This window comes from Pocillopora damicornis, chromosome 1, assembly GCF_964200805.1.
Source record: "Pocillopora damicornis chromosome 1, jaPocDami1.2, whole genome shotgun sequence".
NCBI lineage: Eukaryota > Metazoa > Cnidaria > Anthozoa > Scleractinia > Pocilloporidae > Pocillopora > Pocillopora damicornis.
In genome coordinates this window covers 6,742,053-6,762,500 of record NC_142670.1, presented here as the reverse complement: position 1 = coordinate 6,762,500, position 20,448 = coordinate 6,742,053, and the positions used below count along the sequence as shown (strand labels likewise).

The 20,448-nt window shown below is 37.3% G+C and overlaps 2 protein-coding genes across 6 annotated transcripts in view; both read right to left on the bottom strand.

Annotated features, from left to right (window-relative positions):
• LOC149051652 (adhesion G protein-coupled receptor L4-like) overlaps nt 1-9,363 on the bottom strand; it is a 10,250-nt gene extending 887 nt beyond the window's left edge. The window contains exons 1-17 of one of the 3 annotated variants that reach the window (XM_089184166.1): nt 8,027-9,363; nt 7,876-7,935; nt 5,242-5,434; nt 4,670-4,777; nt 4,405-4,492; nt 4,037-4,127; nt 3,897-3,946; nt 3,239-3,365; nt 3,031-3,134; nt 2,460-2,562; nt 2,205-2,355; nt 2,008-2,089; nt 1,790-1,856; nt 1,274-1,362; nt 964-1,084; nt 618-659; nt 1-493 (exon numbers count right to left, since the gene is read on the bottom strand). The exon at nt 1-493 is cut by the window's left edge and continues 887 nt beyond it. In XM_089184166.1, the coding sequence (XP_089040292.1) occupies nt 341-493; nt 618-659; nt 964-1,084; nt 1,274-1,362; nt 1,790-1,856; nt 2,008-2,089; nt 2,205-2,355; nt 2,460-2,562; nt 3,031-3,134; nt 3,239-3,365; nt 3,897-3,946; nt 4,037-4,127; nt 4,405-4,492; nt 4,670-4,777; nt 5,242-5,434; nt 7,876-7,935; nt 8,027-8,206 (1,809 nt within the window). In that variant the 5' untranslated portion in view covers nt 8,207-9,363 and the 3' untranslated portion in view covers nt 1-340. The remainder of the gene's footprint in view (nt 494-617; nt 660-963; nt 1,085-1,273; nt 1,363-1,789; nt 1,857-2,007; nt 2,090-2,204; nt 2,356-2,459; nt 2,563-3,030; nt 3,135-3,238; nt 3,366-3,896; nt 3,947-4,036; nt 4,128-4,404; nt 4,493-4,669; nt 4,778-5,241; nt 5,435-7,875; nt 7,936-8,026) is intronic. The other 2 variants (XM_089184173.1, XM_089184171.1) reach the window with 2 other exon arrangements.
• The window catches only part of LOC149051651 (uncharacterized), a 23,984-nt gene extending 3,602 nt beyond the window's left edge, over nt 1-20,382 (bottom strand). Inside the window, exons 1-5 of one of the 3 annotated variants that reach the window (XM_089186231.1) lie at nt 20,252-20,382; nt 18,310-18,364; nt 17,937-18,073; nt 16,934-17,076; nt 15,577-15,697 (exon numbers count right to left, since the gene is read on the bottom strand). In XM_089186231.1, coding sequence (XP_089042357.1) covers nt 17,984-18,073; nt 18,310-18,364; nt 20,252-20,286 — 180 coding nt within the window. In that variant the 5' untranslated portion in view covers nt 20,287-20,382 and the 3' untranslated portion in view covers nt 15,577-15,697; nt 16,934-17,076; nt 17,937-17,983. Of the gene's footprint in view, nt 1-15,576; nt 15,698-16,933; nt 17,780-17,936; nt 18,074-18,309; nt 18,365-20,251 lie in introns of those variants that run through there. The other 2 variants (XM_089186223.1, XM_089186225.1) reach the window with 2 other exon arrangements.
• Nucleotides 20,383-20,448: the final 66 nt, after the last annotated feature.

Genomic DNA, 20,448 nt, shown 5'->3' with positions numbered 1-20,448 from the left:
AGTCGTTAAGATAAAAGATAGCACTTGCAGCTTGTAAATTGCTAAAACAATAAACAAGAGAACGATCTCACTTAATAGTAATAAAATAATGATAATAATAATGACAATTTATTGACAGTATTTCTATTCGCTAGCTCTACATCCGTCATACTAACTAAAAACTAACGACTTACATAATGCATAATGCACCTAATGTCAATTTACTTTTACTACGTGACATTTTAACAGCAGATTGAAACTCAGATCGATCGCCATTGACTAATCGCTATTTACTACACAATCGTTCAATGCAATAGAATGTTATTGGCGAACAGTTAAATCCATTGACTTAAGTAGAGTGTTAATTCGGTTTAATGTCACTGCGAGGCTGCAATTCAACTGCCCGTGCATCGCCGACGTCACTTAAATTGACCTGTGGGCTCTTCCTTGTGGAGTCCTCCTTATTTGAAGTGGTAAAAACCACGTTCATCTTTCTTTTCAATCGCTCTCTGATCTGCAGATAGACAAGCAACAAACGATACATTTCTTTCAAATTTCATTCAAATAGTTATTCATGCTTAAACATCTGTGCTATAATATGCACTTTCCTTATTATTGACTCAGTTTTCTTTTCTTACCTGACTGTTTCGTAAGCCGTGTAGAACGAAAATCAGGAAACCCTGTTGCAGAAACAATTTGAAGATCATTTTTTTACAATATTCCACCTAAGTAGGAAGCGGTGGAGCGTGCGTTGTTTGGGTATCTCAGTGCACAAGACATATAATAATCGTCTTCAAAAATCAATATCTAATAAGTCTAATAAGACTGCTACGAATATATTTCGGGTCAAATGAATAGTTAACAGGTTTTTAAATTTTTTTTTAAAATCATCTTATCATTGCAAAGGCTTCTCTCTTTGGTTAGAGCTGTGTAAATTGAACAATCTAGATTGATTGAGATTAAGAGTTTCAATCGGACACTCACCTGAGTAGAGTTGAGTATTGTGAAAATGTAAGCGAAAGCCTTTTGCACAGGCGAAAGAAGACCAAATAGCCACGTGACACCCAGTAAAGGAATCATCAGTGCACAAGCTTTGATACCAATTCTGAGATCGACAACAAATTGAAGAGACATGTAAAAGACTGAGATGATAATTTTTTTTTCGCAGTCTCATTAACAGGTATCGTAAAGGCAAACTGGTCAAGGAATGAGGGAGCCAGGCGATTGTCGCCGTACAGTTTGACAAGGCAATTTGTTTTTATTATTTTGAATAATTTCATGTTGTGAATCCTACCGTATTTGCTGAATATGGTCGTCTTCACCTGTTGGCTGCACCAAATTGGTCATCTCCTTTATGACTCGTACGAGTATCAAGACGTTGAGCTAAAAAAAAATTCCATTTAAATCACTGAATTAAGTTTCTGGATGTGGTACTCGAGAAGCCAAGACAGTCTTACTATAGAAGTTATTCGTTTAGTATAGGTCGGAAAAATAAAAATAATGATTCCATTACGGGGGATAGAAATCCCGACCCTTGCACCCGGATCCTCGACCACTGAGCTGATTCCGCGAATAAAACTTTCTTAACAGAATCAATTACGCTCAACGTAGCTAAAGTCAAATTTGATATCTCCTTCTAATCCTGTTCCCATCCTCTTTTTTAGTGTTGTGCAATGTGGTACTTTTTTGCCTAGAAAACACATCTTGGTATTCAACGCTGAAAAAGGTGAAACAACAAAACAACAAAAGTCTCTGGAGGTAACTAGTTTGGTAAACCAAGCACCGTGATATAAATTTATCATAAACTCACAACTTCGATTAACGTTACAAAGGAGACGAATATCCAGATCAGATTGTTAGTCGAAGACAGCCAACAACTAGGAGAATTGAAAAACAAGAATGAAAGTCATCAGAATGAATAAAAAAAATCCAAGGAAAAACGGAACAAGAAAATTAAAACGAACTTAACTTGATAGTGCGCGGGAGAGAGAAGAAAGGTAAAAAGTAACCTATTGATGTGTTTCTTACTATTTATCACTGATATAGCTTTGTATTCCTTCTTTCGCAGCAGCAATGCCAAGTGAAATGGCCATAATGATCATAGGGAGACCTAATCATAAATACAAAAAAATTAATTCAAAGCACTTGACTTGATGACAACACCAAATATGGGAGCATGGTATAACTTCCAATATATGTTGTGGTAAAATTAATAATGGAAATACCCCATGAGATGACGTGATACATGTGCATCTTGGTGTTGATGTTGTAAACTTTCACAACGAACAGGTAGAGGTAGATTCCCTCGACCAACATCCAGCAAAAGGCAGCCGTCAGAAAATACTGCATCAGAGCTGCTACTGCGATACAAGCAGCCTGCAAAAGGAAATATGTTTTGTGTCTTTCTGTGCTATTTTCTAAAAATATTTAGAGCAGAAAGATTTGATTAATTAAATTCACAGATCGGAAAAGCCTCTCACCGTGTGTTCTGTGGCGTTTACTCCTGCGAGAAAAATTAGCTGTCCAACTCCGAGGGACACAGAAAGACTCAATCGAATTTGAGACAAAGGTTGACGGACGTCTCTGGTCAAATGAAAGATGACGAAAAAAGAAAGTAAAAACAAAAACCAAACATGGGTTAAAAAAAAAACAAACATAATCAAAACAAAAATAATTCAAATAAAAAATTAAGAAAAAAAAGAAAAACAAACAAAACAAGACAAACACCAAAAAAAATCAATCAGAAGCTTCAGAATCAAAAGGAAAATAAAAAGCCAAGTTGGTATAGAATAAGAAAACATTAAGGACTGAGGAAAGAGACCATGCATTGTTAATGCTCTTCTAATTGAACATGAAATCTGATGTAAATTGGTAATTTAATCGACTTACTTTACCTCAGTTTCGGAGAAATTAAAAGGAACATTTTGGATAACTTAAAGTTACGTTTATTCCTGGTTTTTTTTTTTCCTTTGTTGAGAAATTACAATCGATAGTAAGTAGAAGAGGACATGAGAATGTGTACATCATCGATTATTTAACCACCATACTTACGTAAAGAAAAAGTACAAGGCTGATGTTATAAGCATCCCGATGATCGACAAGCTTAATCCTATGTAGGTAATTGTCTTCAACACAGTCTCGTCCTGTTTGGAAAGCTGCGTCACATAGCATAAAAAAGAAAATAGAGACACGCAAATTAGCTCAATTAATTTATATGTATCACTAGTGCTGGAAGAAGAACGTACATATAACTGGTTACCTTTGTGCCATCGTTGTAATCAAATAATACAGCAAAATGAGTCAAATGATTGCAGCTACAAACTGTTTCTTCTGAATTGCTTCTCGACGTAACTACATGGCATCCTTCGTCTGAAAATCCGTCGGAGCTGCAAATAAGAAATAACCTCAGCAGGCAAGACGTAGTGTAGGAAATAGCCTTCCATGGTACCAAAAGAGCGAATTTCATCAAAACCCTTTTGATTTCATAATATCGATTACATTATTAGCAGTTCATTATTAGTTTTAATAAGTCAAGGCGGAAACTATTTATAATACTTCCTTGTTAGGCATAGATTCAAACTTTGATTGGGTATATTCAAAATTTTTAGACAGAAGTTGTCGTAGATAGAAGGATTATAGCTTGCAAAAATTATTTTAATAGAGAAAATAATCTCATTAGGACAAATTATGAGGGAAAATTAATGATAAATTAAGGAAAAAAATAATGAAACATAACAATTCTAGCTAAGTGTCTCCCACGACAACCGGAAAATAAGAGGACATTCGCAAATACAGCAAGAAGCAACTGTACTCCAAGAAAACTCAGGGAAAATATTGGCGGGAACATGGAGGCAAACGGACGACCAAACGAACAAGAAAATTCTAAGAAAAGTAGATGATGTATTGCAATTTTTTACCTATCGCTGAAGCCTCTCCAAAACATACAATTCTTCACCCTTTCTTCTATCTGAAAATAAAATCATTGCGGTTAGAAGAAATAAAAACAGCGCATTCCAAATAATCTTTCTTTACTTTCATCTGACTTAATCTTGCTTACCTTTATGTTTTTGAACTTTAAGACGACATTTTCCAGCAATTTTTTTGGTTTAGGTTCCATTGCTGCCATTATTATTCTGCTACCCAAATATCTGTGTACAAAATGATTTGAAAATGAACCAGAATGTGACACAAATACGGTGGTTTAAAAGAATGGTAGCGGTGGTGACGATACCAAACGATTTGCACATTTTAGCCGATGTTCTCTACGTAGGGAAGATAACGCCAGTCGACGGTATCCAGCAGATAAGTGTTCACAAAATGTTTCGTTCTATCTGCTGGATAGCGAATTATCCAGTGGATAGCGTTAATCACCCTTCGAACAACCAGGGCCAGGTGTTTTGAACACAAAGAAGACAGTATTGTTACCTTGTGCTTCCTGTTCCATTCCTGCTGGGTTGACTTTTCGGCAGTATGTCTTGCAGATTCTTATATACGCACCCGACGACCACTGATCCTGAAAAAGATAAATCTATATATTTCCTTCAGGCTATAAAAGAAATAAACCCTATGAGTGTTGGTTTTGGAAGCAAAGCCTGCGAAAACTTGTGAGCTGTCCTTCATAAGAAATTACGTCAACGCTGTTTAAAAAAATATAAATTTTTTCAGACTGAAGACGACAGGTAATACAAACCGTTATCTGCAAAATTCGAAGACGCAATATTAATGTTCGTTTGCCATTCGTGTACGTCGAAGTAAAAGTCACTTGCATTTTGGCGGTAAGCCTTTTGGACTTCCAGCACTGTCGGACAAAAAAATTGACTTCCTGCTTATGGATAATACGATCAAAAATATGACTAATTGAAGAATTAAGAGACAGACAACATCCAACATAAGCGTTTTTAAATGACTCGGGACCCACTCAGTTGTTCTGAGGCCAACTGGTGCTCACCCAAGGTTAAATTCTAACCCGGGTTTCTTATTCTTTCGTTCAAAAGCTTCATTGTTTTTAAAGAGTCCAATAATCATCAAGATTATAGTCAATAGTCCAATAGAATTATGCTGAATTCTCTTTTATAGCTTTCATATCTGAAATCAGTTTTCACACTACTCCTCGGCAATCTAAACCCAGCCTTGAGCAATCCAGCCCAGATGTAAAAGTCATTATCCTATTTAGGAGATAAAGTGTCAGTCACTGAGACCGTGAATAAGCATCGACAAAGAAGATTATCACAAATCTGATAAAAAGGTGGTGTTTTAACTCACCCATTTTGTGGCTTACAATCGTTATTGGAAGGTGATGCTTTCCATAATTAAGAGCAAATTTCTCGAAGGCGACAGCCACATTAAAGATGGACTCTCTTCCTCTCTGAAACTCGTTTATGGTGAACTGGCCCTCATGAAATTTTGTCATGTTTTCAAGACTGACGATGAAGTTTTCAAACACGTTTACAGCCTCCTGAAATCACGTAAAACGTTTTATTCATGTGATTTTTAATAATATTATTGTAATCTATGCCAACAAAGTGTTTCTAATCACCTATAAATTTGTTTTGTTACAAATAGTTACCCCTTTGCCATGTATTTGATTAATTATACTTATAGATCATTAATGACGCCAAAATGTGTAAGAACAAAGAAACGGATCATTGATGTGCTCAATACTCCTAAAGTTTTATTTTATCCATCACCAAACAGATGCGCGGCAACTTGGAATCTGCTTTGTTTGATAAAAAGTAAAAACATCAAAAAAGGAACGACTAAGGAGAGAGTTTTGATGTTAAAGAAGAATATTGTTCCGGTCCTAGAACGATATAAGTATGCAGAGTGTTGTTTGAAAGCTGTTTTTTCCTTGGCTCAGGTGGCCTTATCAGATTTCTTTCCCGTCATCTGTCTCTTCCTCTGTCATTATTTTTCTTCACATATAAAAGTACACACATGCATATATGTAATTATATACTCGTTTTCAAAACGTTGCCATTTGAACATATGTATATTTATAATAAAGTTCGGATAATATGTTGATTTAGCCAAGCCTTAGAGCGGAGCTCGAATTCGTGCGGAGCCCGCACGTCTCAAGGGCACAACGCCTTGCCCCGGCCAGGACTAGAAACCAGGTCGTCCGACTCGGAGCCCAGTGCACTGACCACTGGACTACTGGACAAAGCCGTGGCGTTGGCGTGCCCGCGGTACAGTTGACCACGCATGTTAAAAGTAGCATCTTGTACGGTCGTACGGTCGTACATCAACATTTTTTCTGGCTTGATGGGTTACTACTATTTTGTATAATTAAGGGGCTACGCTCTGCGAGCTCCGCTATAACGCGCGCTGTCATTGGTTGAAAGAGCGTGCTCTATGAGAGTATAGAGCACAGAGCTGAGCTCAAGCTGTCACACTATCTGCCAAATTGTACTATGTTGGACCTTTTCCGGGACTTCTTTTTAGCTTTTTTTCGATAATTGAAAGCGAAATTTCGGAACAAGCGAGCCGGCAAGTAGCAACAGAAGAACCAGGCGCCGTAATTTACGTTATTAAAACGTGAGCAGATACGAAAATCCTCAAAGGAAAAACAAAATAGACATTCCGAGTTTTAAAGATTTTCACGCTCAGTTAGATTGCAAGCTTACGTACGGTAATAAAATTCAAACACAGCTAACACTCGTATAGTATATAAAGCTCAGTGTTCAAAAAGAAAACAGAACAAAACGGAAACGATGAAAAATATAACCAAACTGGCATAACTTAAAATTCGTACTTGTCATAACGGTGTCTGAGCGAATACGATCATGCTGAAGTCCGACGGGGCTCGCTCATCATGGCGATCTCCGTTCATCGCAGTAAAGCAAACCTCAGAAACTACATCGGCCGCCCTTCGAGTGAAAAAAAAAGAGCTTACTCTGATATCCTTTCCAATGCGCTGAGTGGAAAGTCACATCAGTCATTGCAGCCGAGTTTTGCGGCGCTGTCATCCCGAGCGATCTTCATGTTCCGGTGAATTCGGCTGTCGTTCATTCAAAAAATACTCGCCTTGAACAGTTTGTTTTCTACCTTGTCATGTGAAAAAACTTGCGTGTTTTCATGAGCCATAATTCGGCCGAAGTTCACTCAACATTTCACTGTAAGATTCTGTATTAGAGACTTAAAACTTCAGACAAAAATGTTAAATTCAACCTGCCGAACTATTTTAGTTTGTAAACTATTGCAGAATGTTGACACTTTTTGACAGCTTTATTCTTGTACAGCCAATCAGATTATTTGAACCATTCTAACAGGGACACTGATTGGCTTATAGTAGCGTGCTTTATGAGAGTATAGAGTATGCTGACGACACTGTTGTTCACTTTGGAAATAAAGTTTGTTTTGAAAATTGAGAGTAATGCTTAGGGAATTTAACGGATTCTTTATTATAAAATAAATAGCGAAACCTTGACCGTGCTCTTTTCTGTTATAAAGCACTTAGGAAGCGGCTAAAGCACTCATAAAGTGTGGAGAAACACTCGACTACGTCTCGTGTTTCTCCCTACACTTCTTTCGTGCTCTAGCCGCTTCCTGCGTGCTTTACAACAGAACAGAGCACAGTCAAGGCTTCTCTATTTGTTAAATGATACATACACCTTTTCTTTTTCCATTCAAAAAGCTTCTGATAAAAGAAATTAAAGGGAAGTTGTTCAAATGGAATTACAATAGTTGCTGTCAAAATAACCATAAACGTTTTGATCCCTTGATGTAAAATATACATACATCGTTCATCACATTTTTCGATCCAAAAAGGACAGGTGTATATATTTAATGTATATTTTCAATTGGCAACGTTGAAAAGGGGTGTATCTTTGTATACACATACATCTATATCTGAATGCATTCTGCATTTTAACATATGTCATTGGTGGAGTTAGATACCTGCAAAGAAGTGTTTCTGTCGCTATCGAGTCTGCCAAGTTTGGAAACATATTCATTTGCCTAAAATAATGAAAACGTCAGTCACAGGTATGCACTAATTACCTTCTAAAACATAACAGGCACAAGGACCGCATATGATCACAACACTCACCAACTTCTGAACTGAATTTGAAGGCGACGGCGATGGAGATGGCAACGGCAACGGAAACGGAAACAGCGATGGCGATGGTGAGGGTGAGGGCAACGTCAATAGAGACAGTGATGACAATGGCAATGGCATCGGCGAGGGCAACGGTGCTGCTATTGATGGCGACAGCGACGTATGTGCCATCGCTGATGCTGATGGCCATGCTGTCACAGTTGGCAATAAGGGCAAAGTATTCAGAAAAGAAAAAAAGAAAGGAGTTCCCTGAAACTGATTTATGTATTCCTCCTTGTACCAATGTTTTGTTACTGAACGTATTTGATCCCCATTTGATTTGATGACAAAGTTTCCACATTCCCTTTTAGTGATATTCAGAAACAGGAAAATCCCGTTGGCATTGCGAAATATGACAGGCTTCTAGAGGAAATCTTACTAGCCTCGCTCACATGCAAATCATGCTGGATAGCCCGATTGATCCGCCATAATCGCATTTACTACAAATCTTTTCATTTCTTTCATTGAGCCGGTTCTGTAACCTTTATTATGATTTTTACCAGATGTGCAATTAGTCCCAGTTTGTTTTTTTTGATGCTCGATATCAAAATGGTAGGGATAGATAAATTGAGTGGTACTATGGTCTATAACTAACGCACCAGCAAAACATTTGAGAGGAGTTTAGTTTCCTGAAGACTCCACCGAACTCTTTTATCTTCACCCCATTTATTTGCGTGATCCGTGTGAAAGCCAAACTCATTTGGATAGCTAGCCGACTAAGGCTAGGAGGGGGAGTGGTTCCTCCATGTTCTTTATATTCGATTGTCGTATACATTTACACGTTTGCAACATAGAAGGGAAATAGAGGCATGGGAACCTAAGATCAACGTGCTCATGACTGTGTAATCCATGATAGTATTTCTATCACGCTAAGGGCCAAGACACGTTTTTTAGTCTATTTGCACTTAGGAGGCGCAAATTAAGGTATCTCACAAATGCAAGCTTTGGGAGCTACCCCAAACAGATTAGTAGATATGCCCTGATCATCCACATGGGAATCCTTGACTATAAATGCCACATTACTATTTTCTCTTGGCTGGTTTTCTCTCCATTTACTGATAGTCAGTGGCCTTTCATTCACCCAAGTCCACTCTCCGTTCTTTTTTTCAAACCGATGTACCACTCCAATAGTCTGCGATTTCGAATCTCGCTATTAATAAAGTTCCATTCCTCTTCAGTTTCAATGGAAATTAGGTCACCTCTACATCCTTCACAAAGACCTCTGTTAAACCCCCATTTTTATCCAGAACCCATAAACGTGTGACAAGAATCTCTACAACAATCTTTAAAACAGTTGTTTGTTTTTAACATGTGTTAACAGCAATGTCACTTTTAAGTTCACTCGCGTATGCAGACTTACTGTAATGGCACCCAAACTATGAAATCACTAGACTTTATAATTATAATTCTTTCAAAAGCAAGGCCTTATTCCCCCCTTACCCCCCCCCCCTCCCACCCTAACAAAAAGGCAACCTTTTGTAAAAACGTCCTCCTTAATCCTCAAATTTCCAAGTAAACTAAAATAATACGAATTAAACTTAGAAATTCTCCAAGAGCCTTAGCAAAGTTCGCTAAACATATACGCCAAGAAAACCTTATCTTTGCCGCGAACTTCGCGTTGAGGAATCTGTCTCAAAAGATAGTTGACTCGTAACATTAATATTCACGTGCAGCCGAACTCTTCAATAGCACGTGCACCTACGTAACTCCCTTCAAAAGTAAGCTATTCGCAAATGACACAAAAGACAGGACACCTTTTCGCGAAATTTCAATATTTTTTAATTCCGAATCCACCACACTTTCAAGGGTCCATTCATGTTGTAGTTCCTTTTCGGGAATGTACGCCACAACGACCATCCCTCTGTGTTTAAAGTAAGAACGCAAATATTTTCCGGTCAAAATGCCTGCCACCTGGCAGAAAATGATCCACGCTTTGATTTTTTGGCCTTTGTAAACTTCGGAAGACTAGACTTCAAACTTCTCGCCACGCTAACGAGCTATATGCGAGCTCTCCAAAAGAAACGCAGGTTACAAGTCACATTTGTGTTGCTGACTAACATAACTTCAACATGTCCTCTGTGGTAAGCGCTGAGAAGAATTATCAGGAGGTTGGGATACTTCTCGAAAGTTATGCAATTCCTCGATAGCCTCTTGCAATCTACCTTTCTCCCAATCCAACCTTCTCTTGTGTTTAAACAAGTCTATGTCAACACAGAAAAAGTCAAATACTTTCAGACGTTACTGTTTAGTTTTCGAAAATTTATCGACACTCTCCCGAGTGATATTTACATTTGCATAACCCTGAATTTTAAGGGCTATCTCGATTAATTAAAAAAATATATTCTAAAACTTGATTTAAGATGTGGAAATATACATTTCGATGTATTAAGCTCAATTTTGAATTCATTACGATCAGAGGAGCAATTTTCCTCTCCTTGCTAAAAAGGTAGCTACAAGTTTTTCAAACATGGTTTGCTCTTCCGTTAGATAACCGATAGTAATTAACACTATGATGTCATAGAGACTAATTGTTTGGCACTAAGCTTTTTGGTATCGAACCACAAATAGAACTCAGTGGTTTAGGTTAGGTCAAGCCTAGAAATTATCTTAAGAATGGAGAGGGAACTGGATAAAACCTCCATCACCAGAAGTTATCGACTCGGCCTGGCTAGAACGACGAGACTTGCATCCGTCAAACCTAATGCCAACTTCAGTCAACACAAATTCATACATTCGGCCAGTGAATTAAAAACCATCGATTATTCTGAGAGGCCACTTTATCGGTGAAAGACAAGAGCACTATCGCAGCTTATAGGCGACTGCGTTCAAATGATCCTCGACATTATTGCTAGAAATAATACTGTTGCGCAAACCGTCAAAACCCAACAACTATGGTTTATAATAGTCGTTGCAGGTTTCAAAATGTTATATTTTCTCATTCTAGCTTATTGTTTTCATATTATTCAAGTCTACATTTTAGTGAGGTTAAGAAACGCAAATCTAGTCTTACAAAATAACCTGATTATTTTTCTAAAATTATTTTCATGGTTTTGGAAAACCACTTTTCTACAGCATTCTGATATTAGATATATAATACAGCTGTTACTCACTTAGCGTGCAACTTATAAAAAGCGCGTTGAACATTTTCCTGGCTTTGATTCCACCTGTCATCCGAATTCATCAAGACAAACTATGGATATGTTGCTGTCAATTGTTGTCATAAGATTGATGAAAGTTTCTCTCGGAGGTTGCGCATGTGCAGCATATCTTTCAAACTCTCTCGAACTCACTTGCACCATGTAGACAGTTTTGCATATCATAAGCTTTGATCGCTTTGCGTCACTAAAATTTTTTTCTTTTTGTGTACCTTAGTAAACCGTGGACTATTTGCTCCGGACGCGGAGGATCATTTTGTTGGATAGAAATAAGAACTTCATGATCAATTTTATGGAAGTGCACATGGTAATGGTGTAAAATGTTTCTATTGCTTTGGTTGTCGTCGGTTCATTTATCAAAGCACATGTGCAGTGTTTTTTCACGCGTTTTGAACTCCATATTCGAATTTCTTTTGATGCATGCACAATGTCGTAACTCTTAGTAGGACGCTGTCTTCTCGACGTGACATGAGTCATAACTTGGTTCTTCTTAAATTGAACGACTAATTAAAATAAAGGCTCTAGACAATAGATGATAAGTATTGTTTGGCTTCGTAAAAACGAGAATTGATAAACCCATGAACAAAGCTAATATCAAAATGTTTTAATGACTGGCACTTTCTAATTTATTAGCAAAATAAAACTTCAATCATTAAAAACTGGTTAAGCAGCCTCCGAATCGAAACAATAGCTGTTTAAATAATGTCTTTTGTCTTTTGCTGAAAATTGTGCGACATTTTCTAGAACAATCTAATTTCCTGTTATGCGTGATAAATTTTTTTGCAGGTGTTATTACGTAATTGTATGCTAATCTTCCGCTCATTAATCTTCCCTTATGGCTCGTTTTAACACGTTATTGCTATTTCTGCTTTTGTTAAATAATTCAGTAGTTTCTAGTTCGTTGTATTATCATTTTAGTTTTAGCAGGCATAACATATCCAATATTTTCCGAGCGCCTGGTCATTAATTTCTGCATCTGCCTAACCTAATACCTGTTAAGTTGACAGATAGAGAAGCCTAGAGAGTGCTCTGTTCTGTTACAAAGCACGCAGGAAGCGCCGAGAGCGTGAAAATATTTCCCTACGTTTTGAGAAGAGAACTTCTAGAGGGACTCAATGGGGTGATGACTTTTACAGCTAACGGTTAAAATTTTGGCCAATTTACGGTTACGGTTAATATTTTAGCATGGTTCATACCAGAATTATTATTATTTTTTAGATGGTTAAAATTTGTCAATTTTTACGCCTAACGGCTAACTTTTTAAGCTGTTTACGGCTAAAGGTTAACCCCATTGAGACCCTCCTTCTAGGATTGCTTCCAAATTGCTCGACTTCCGTCGCTAGACTAAAAACGTCTAATTTTCCGGCTGCCATCTGACGCATAAATGAGTAGCGATAGTGTACGCGATTCTATTTTGACATCTAGTCACAACAGCGTGGAAGGATAGCCACTAAGCCACTGTATTCCTTTGATCCTAAATGTGGCTGCTTAGAGCTGTTATACAGACCACCGCAGGGGAAACATCACGAATAACGATGACTTTCAATTGTTTTTCAATCATTTGGCATTGTATAAAAACTGAAAAACGTTGTGACACGAGCTAAAAGAAGAATCGCCATCATTCTCTCTGATGATTGCCACCTGAAAAGTGTTTTTTCCAAGCTTCGTTTGCCTGAGTGTTCCAGGAAATTCCAAAATCGATGTAAATTTTTCACAAAATAGAAAGTCAAGTCTGTAGATCTCATTGCTACATTATACCTGACAGACATAAGAGAGGTGGTACTTACCCAGTGCACAGTTTCTTAAAAAGGTTTTGCAATTTTTTTTTGGATTCGGTTTCACCTACCATCCAGCTTGTCAAGCCCATTATGTACACAGATAGTTATAAGTAGCTGTCGTTACATTACGTTACATTGTATTTGGGCACAGCGCATGAAAGGCTCGTTCTTTAAGTATCTCAACCTCTCTATATTTAAATGTAAATCATAATACTCGGTAGAACGTTCGGGACGTGAGTCAGCTTTTTTTCCCCTTAGTAAGACCAATAGACTGAAAGTAGCTTGCAGCAGGTGTGGAGCATTGTTTTTCTTGTTAAAAATGAGAAATTCACGACATAAACGGACTTTTATTAAGGTTAACGTTATATAAATTTGTAGTCCAATATTATCAAGAAGTTATAAATTCCGCTTAAAGATAGTTGTCTTCGACAAATTTCTGCAATCGACTTATCGCCGTTAAGTAAACGATCACACTACAATCGACTGCTATTTCTGGCTGGTTGAGTTCACTTTCTCAAGTTGATCATGCCGATCATAGGTTCTATTTCGTTTCAAATTCATTACAATACTGTACTGCCATTCAACTGCCGATACATCCCTGACACCTTTTCGATTGATCTTGTTTTACTTTGCGGGAGTTCTTCAATGTTTTTCTTTCTTTTGAGTCGACAGCACCCGGCTTTAATCCGCAGAAAGACAAGCGGCAGAATATAAGTATTCAAATATCTTATTCGTGCCTTAAAAATTCATTCACTTTGTATATTTGTAGTTCAATGTTTTTCCTACCCGACGGTGTTGGGAAAAAATCAGCACACCCAGAAACAGGATCCTAAGTTGATATTTAATTTTTTAATACACTATCCACGTGAAAGGCTGCACGAGACTTTAAAGAACTTACTTGATTTCTCTAATTAGATTACAGTTAATACGAATAGAAGAAAAATTATAGGTCTTATAAATCAAGGAGAAATTTTTTACCTCTTTTTGTTTTTCGAATTCTTCTTCAAAAAATGACATGTGGCCGTTGTAAAGGTTTCTTAATTTTGTTAGAAAGCGAATAAAAGATCTAGATTGATTCATTGACCTTTATTAATGTTTTGGCAACGTATCATTATAGGAAAGAGAAGAGTTTCTGTCTGTTGAACGTTTCTTGTCTTGATCACGTAGGCTACCACGAAAACCTAAACTCAAATAACAATTTGCAACTAACATTAATTCGTTCCATTGACCTACTTTGGCATTCAAGAAACGATAAACTCTATAGCGAGGTTGATAAGATATAGATTTAGCCAAGCCTAAAAGCGGAGCTCGCATTTTTTTTACCGCACGTCTCAAGGGCACAACGCCTTGCCCCGGTCAGGACTAGAACGTGGGTCGTCCGACTAGGAGCCCAGTGCACTGACCACTCAACCCTCCAATCTCAACCCTCTCAACCCAAATAATAACTCTTGCATGCTAAGCATGCCTATGTCATCTTCTTGGTAAGCAGAATATCAATTAATTCCAAGTCATTATCGACTATTTTTCAAACTAGAAAAATTATCTACGACCCCTGGTGACATATGAGAACTGAGGTAACCCTTACTAACCTCGTTATACAGTAATGATTGCTAGGTCCATCGAAATGCTTGCCATATCCGAATTAGACACAGGATGGTCAGTTTATTATGTTCACTAAACATTTTGCATTGCATTGAAATAAGCCTCCACAACTTTACAGTTCAAACGATCGGACATTAAAATAGAATACAATAAACATAAAATTGATTCCCCAATGCAAAAAACAAATAAGTGTGCAAGTCTTTTATATTTGTTTCAGAATCTAAGAAAATTAATTACCTTGGTTTGCTTTCCTTGTCAATTAGTTTTCATCAATCACTTTGATAAAGTACTTTTACTGTAGTACAACAACTTAACCCTTTAACTCCTAAGATCTCATTAGTAATTCTCTTTACTGTCTACCATACAGTTCTTATAATGTTAGTTTGGAGAATTTGGTATTGGATCAACTTATAATCCTCTAATTGATATTATTCTTTTTTCTCATCACTTGTCTGCTTGATATTATATTGATATTGTAAGGAGAAATTCTGTCTTGGTCACTCATGGTTAACATCAATATCCATATTCTCTAGACTCTTCACTATAAATTTCCATTGGTACTGATGAGGAGAATTCATATTGTAATCAGAGCGTCTTGAGTTAGGAATCTTTTTGTTATTCTCATGTTCTTAATGAATGATTCAGCAATATTACTGGAGGGAGAACTTACATGCTGACTACCTTTGGGGCTGATAGGGTTAATTAAGCAGAGAGAACCAAATTAGTTTATTGTTTCACATGTAAGCCATGCTGTGTTCCCTATTTACCAGGACATGTGCACAAAACATGGTCCAAAATTAACACAAATATCACTTATTTCAAAGCCAAGAGTATGATTCCACATTAGAGTAATATTTGAATTAAGTACTGGCAATTGTACAGTTCTGAGAACTGTATTTACTAATTAAAAAACAAACTCACAGTCTGATTAAATTGGTATTCATAAACAAAGTAATAGCTAGCTCACCTGATTGTAACATAAAGAAAACCCAGCAAGGACCCAACCAGTCTGTTGTCAGTTGTCAGACGGGCCAAAAATGGGTAGAACAGCATCCCGTATACAAGAACAGTGACAATATTCTGAAAAACTAATTAAAACAGAGTAATTAATTTTTTGTTCTGCTAGCTCATGTTGTGTGCGGGACTGCTGTGCAGCTAAAGGGGGTAAGTTTCTAAAGAAACAGTGGTGCTGCTTCAGTGGGAGAGTATAACAGGGTAATTTAGTATTATTGACTGAGTTGATAATGTAAATGGAATATAGTGATGAGAAAACAGGAATAAATTAGTTAAATGAAAAGCATTCGTTGATACCGTGGGGCTTAAGAGTGCCTATTTGAAAGATAACTTTTGTTCTGGAGTTTTGCAGCCCTCTGAACAGCCTAGAAGTAGAGAAAGGCAACAAAGTACCATATGCTTCCCAGAATGATCAGGAAGATTAAAGTATCTAAGGACCGGTTTGGATGTGTCCGTGTCATTTCTTTTTACATCATGAAGGTGTTATGGCTGTGTTGGTAGTTGAGGGTTCAAGCCCCAGACCACAACAACACTAAATTAATTAATAATCAGATCTTTAGAGTTAAAGAGTAAAACAACTGACAGACTTCAACAAATGTGGCTCCCAGTGTGGTCATCTGGCCTTGTTATCATTTATAGAGGCCCACATTTTTACCTGCTTTTAAAAGCCAAACTAAGCCAGCCTGTCTAAATATTCCAAATAAATAACTTAATATCAAGTTCACACCCTCATCAAAAATGGAGGCTAGGTGCCCAAGGGGCCCAGGAGCTGCAACTACAGTCACACCCCAAGGTGCTAGAACACCAACTGGCCTATCCAACGCTAAACTGGCAGCTTGCTGAAACAGACCCTGCAAAAGAAACCTGCTGCTATCCTCAAGGACAAGAATCCCATGCTACAGAACAGCAAACACAACACAGGCACATGGTGGAACAACACATGCACTGATAAGGTATACTGCTGGATGAGGACGGCCCCAGGGCCTTAACATCCAAAGGAGTACTGCTGCAAACTCTGAAGAATGCAACAAATACTGCACAGATGCTAACAGCTGGCTAAGACACAAACCAAATGCCTGAAAACCCTGACAATGCATGTATTTCCTCTTAGTCATTTAAACTGTATGTTAAATTCCATATAACTATATTAAAATTTTTTCATAAACTAAAACTAGCCCACGGCATCTGTCCAGTTAACCTAGAGCTACTTATAGTCTTTAAAATGATTTTAATAGTGAGAAAAAAAACAAAGCAAAACAAACAAACACTCAATTTGTTCAAAATCAGGTTGCCATGGTATGACCACTTACCCTACACCCATCCAGCTGGGTCAGGAATCTGAAAAATTCCATTTTTTGGTTGTAAAAACACATTTAAGAATGTGCTAGAAGTGGCACCAAACATAACAGCAAAAGTGAATCTGTTGCCAAAATCACTTAAAAAATCAAATGGTCTGAAAGGAAACCACACAAACATTGGTAAAACAGTGGCACCCAAATAGCTCACTTAAAAATACACTCCCATTAAACCCATTCAATAAGGGAATGCCTCATATTATTACACTGTGTTTATATTCCAACTGAAATGGCACAATTTCCTGATAGATCAGGGGTGGGGGAGTTTTTGGGTCAATTTTTGCTGCGTATGTACTGCTGGCCTCTCAGAAAACCTGCCCCATTATATTCTACCCTGTGGCCAATTATACACCTCATCTGCTAAGTGAGTCACTTTACAGGAAGTGTTATTTTTGTGATCCCATCTACCCATGTGCTGCTGGCCTCTTGGAATACCTGCCCCATTATAGTCTATTCTGTGGCCAACTATACACCCCATCTGCTAAGTTAGTCACTTTACCAGAAATGTAATTTTTGCAATCCCAACTTAGTCAATTTCTGTTTATAGATGCATCTATCTAGCTAAAACCAAGTCTTTTAAGTAGGTCATGATCCTAAAATGAAGCAACACATTCGTTTACGTGAAATTAGAACACTTTATTTGTCATCTTCAGTGCATTAACATTCTGGTACATTTCAATCTAATTTGAACCTTTCTGTTTGTAAATCCTTACTTTGATGTAGGAAAATTTTCCAAATAATGAAAATGTGTTAGTCCCCACTCTTGTAACTCTACTGAAAATGTAACCTCATTATAGTTAAGGGAGTCATGAAAATGCCAGCTGAATTAGCAGCACATCCCCATTGCCTTGTATTACAAGAAGCAACTTTTTTGAAAAAAGTACATGTAGCTGGGTGTCACTTAGACTTAGGTACAACTACTTGAAAGTACACAATGATCAGACTTTATGTTGCTGACCTTCAATGTAAGCCTTGACCTTTTTGTTTGATTAATCAATTCTGTACTCACATCAGCAAACCAGGAAATCCATTGCAGTTTTGAAGTCCAGATTTGACCCTTTGCTTGACAAAGGACAGTATAAAAATAATGATGAGCTTAAAAATAATAATACATGTAATAATTATTACCAATCATGCAAGCATGAAATTACAGATGAAGTTTTAGCAAAACAGTAACACCTTTCAAACTTTCTGACGTAAAACAAGGGGGAGAGGGGCACCTATTCCAGAGGGGGTGCTTATTGGAAGGAGGGCGCTAAACCAAATCATTGCTACATGTAAACAATTTTGTTGTCATTATTTGATGAAAGTTACTTCAGTATTTCACTTACAGCTGGAGGAAGACAGCCAAGATCAAACAGACTCTTCTTGATAACTATGGGGCACCTAAATCGATAATTTTTGAGATTGAAAATCCATCAGTATGTCTCAAAAAACAAAATTGCAAAGACATCTTTGGATTAAAATAAATTTGTGATATTATTAGTATTCAAGAAGAAAAAAAGGTGTTACAGAACATTAAAAATACATGCTGGAATGGAAAATTAAAAAGTTAATAAATGATAATGCAGACAAAGGCAGGATCAAGCTGTCTGGCATGGACACCTCAGCCTTCAGCCCACATTCCCCTCACTTTCAGTCCCATATTCAAGTTTGAAGTGAGAAAGACAACAGCACTTATTTCCAGAAAAATAAAAAAGAAAATTTAAAATATAAACTTAAAAGAATTCCTCATACAATTTCAGAGGAAATAACTAAACAAGGCCTACTGTAATTTAAGACACGGAACATAACAAAAGGAAAGATCTGTAAATTTAGAAAGAGAGATTTTCAATTTGCAAAGCAAAAATCCGTGTAGAACTCCACTGTACGGAAGTATGAGAGGGTCTATTAGGAACTTCAAAGCCGTCGAAAAAAATCATCCACAACCGCAAAACCGCAAAAAAAATTCGACCAGAACCGGAAACCGCATGCAAAACAGTCAAAACCGATAAATGTTCACATCCCAGTTCTCAAAACTCTAATCGATCCGCTACGGTGTTGACAAGTGGAGCATACAGAGGTTTCGCGGCTATTCGAGATCAGTGGAGGCGCAGAGGCGCATAATGGCCGCTTGGATCGAAGAGAAAACGGAATCCAAATAGGACAATCCAAAAACTTCATCGGAAACCAAATCTGTAACCCATTAGACAGGTATTTTTGACGAAAACCGAAAACCAAATGCTATAGAACGGAAAATTTTGCAAACCGCAATGAATACCTAATCCGAAAAACCGAAATTCTTTTATTTTAGCACAAAACCCGATCTCAAAAAAAAGTATAGAAAATCCCAATGCCCCCCTTAGGATGAATCGGTCAGTTCAGTCTACAGATCATTCAAATGATAACAGAACGACCATTACTGTTACTGAAACCTCAACGAAAACTTTTTTAATTATTATTTTTCGATCAGAAACATGCTGCAAACCAACTTTAGTCACGCGATATTTTTCAGGGAAGGTGTCATGTCACGCAATCGAATTATTTATCGACTACGAACATCGATACTTGACAACTTGTAAATTGGACAGCTGCAGCCTCACGGAATTTTAACGTGAATTATAGATTTGCATTTTATGGCTGAATGGTACAGTCCTTCTTTTAAATACAGAAGAGGATTTATATATTCGCGAACGTAGTGAAGATTCAGCCAAGAACACCACGGAGATTTTCATATTTTCAGTTCGTTTGGTTTGGTTTGGCAATTTACACTGAGCTCTAAAAAATTCCGGAGATATGGTCGATTCTAGTTTTACAATAGAAACCAAATGCATTGTATGGCATCAGACCTTTGAAAGACAGGCGCAAAGAACAGTGTTACAAGCGTTAATTCTTTGACTCAGTTGTATCCAATTCTGCGCATAAACTCCATCATCTGCTACTACTTAAGCAGATACAATTTAGAAACGAGTGTAATTTCAAGTTTGGGAAAATACGCACTAATCGTAACACGACCACATTTATTCCATTCAAGTCCAATCGGTAAAACTTTTATACGTAGTTTTTTTTTCTATAGAGTCATTTTATATTAAATGAAATTGTTTTTGAATGACAGCGTATAAAACTTCAGATAACTTTTTGCAAATTTCTGCGAATTTTGTGTATTTTTCAATAAACAAACAATATACCTCGAGGAGACAATAGCGAAACGAAATAACCAAATCACTGAACGAGCGTGCGCGAATCTAGGGCGCATCATTAATGGAATATCGACATCCACAACAGAGTACGTACCCTTGAGAAGTGTTCTCCGCGGATCTATTCGCCATTTTCAAAGCAATCTATTGGGGCAACTGCACGTGGCTCAACCTCCCTCGTCTGACAGCTCCTTCCATTTGGTTCCGCGAATTCGAATTAGATAATGGTTATCTTATGACCTATTGTTTTTCTCGGAAAATTAGCGGAAGAGAAATAGCAGGAGTCTGGAAGCT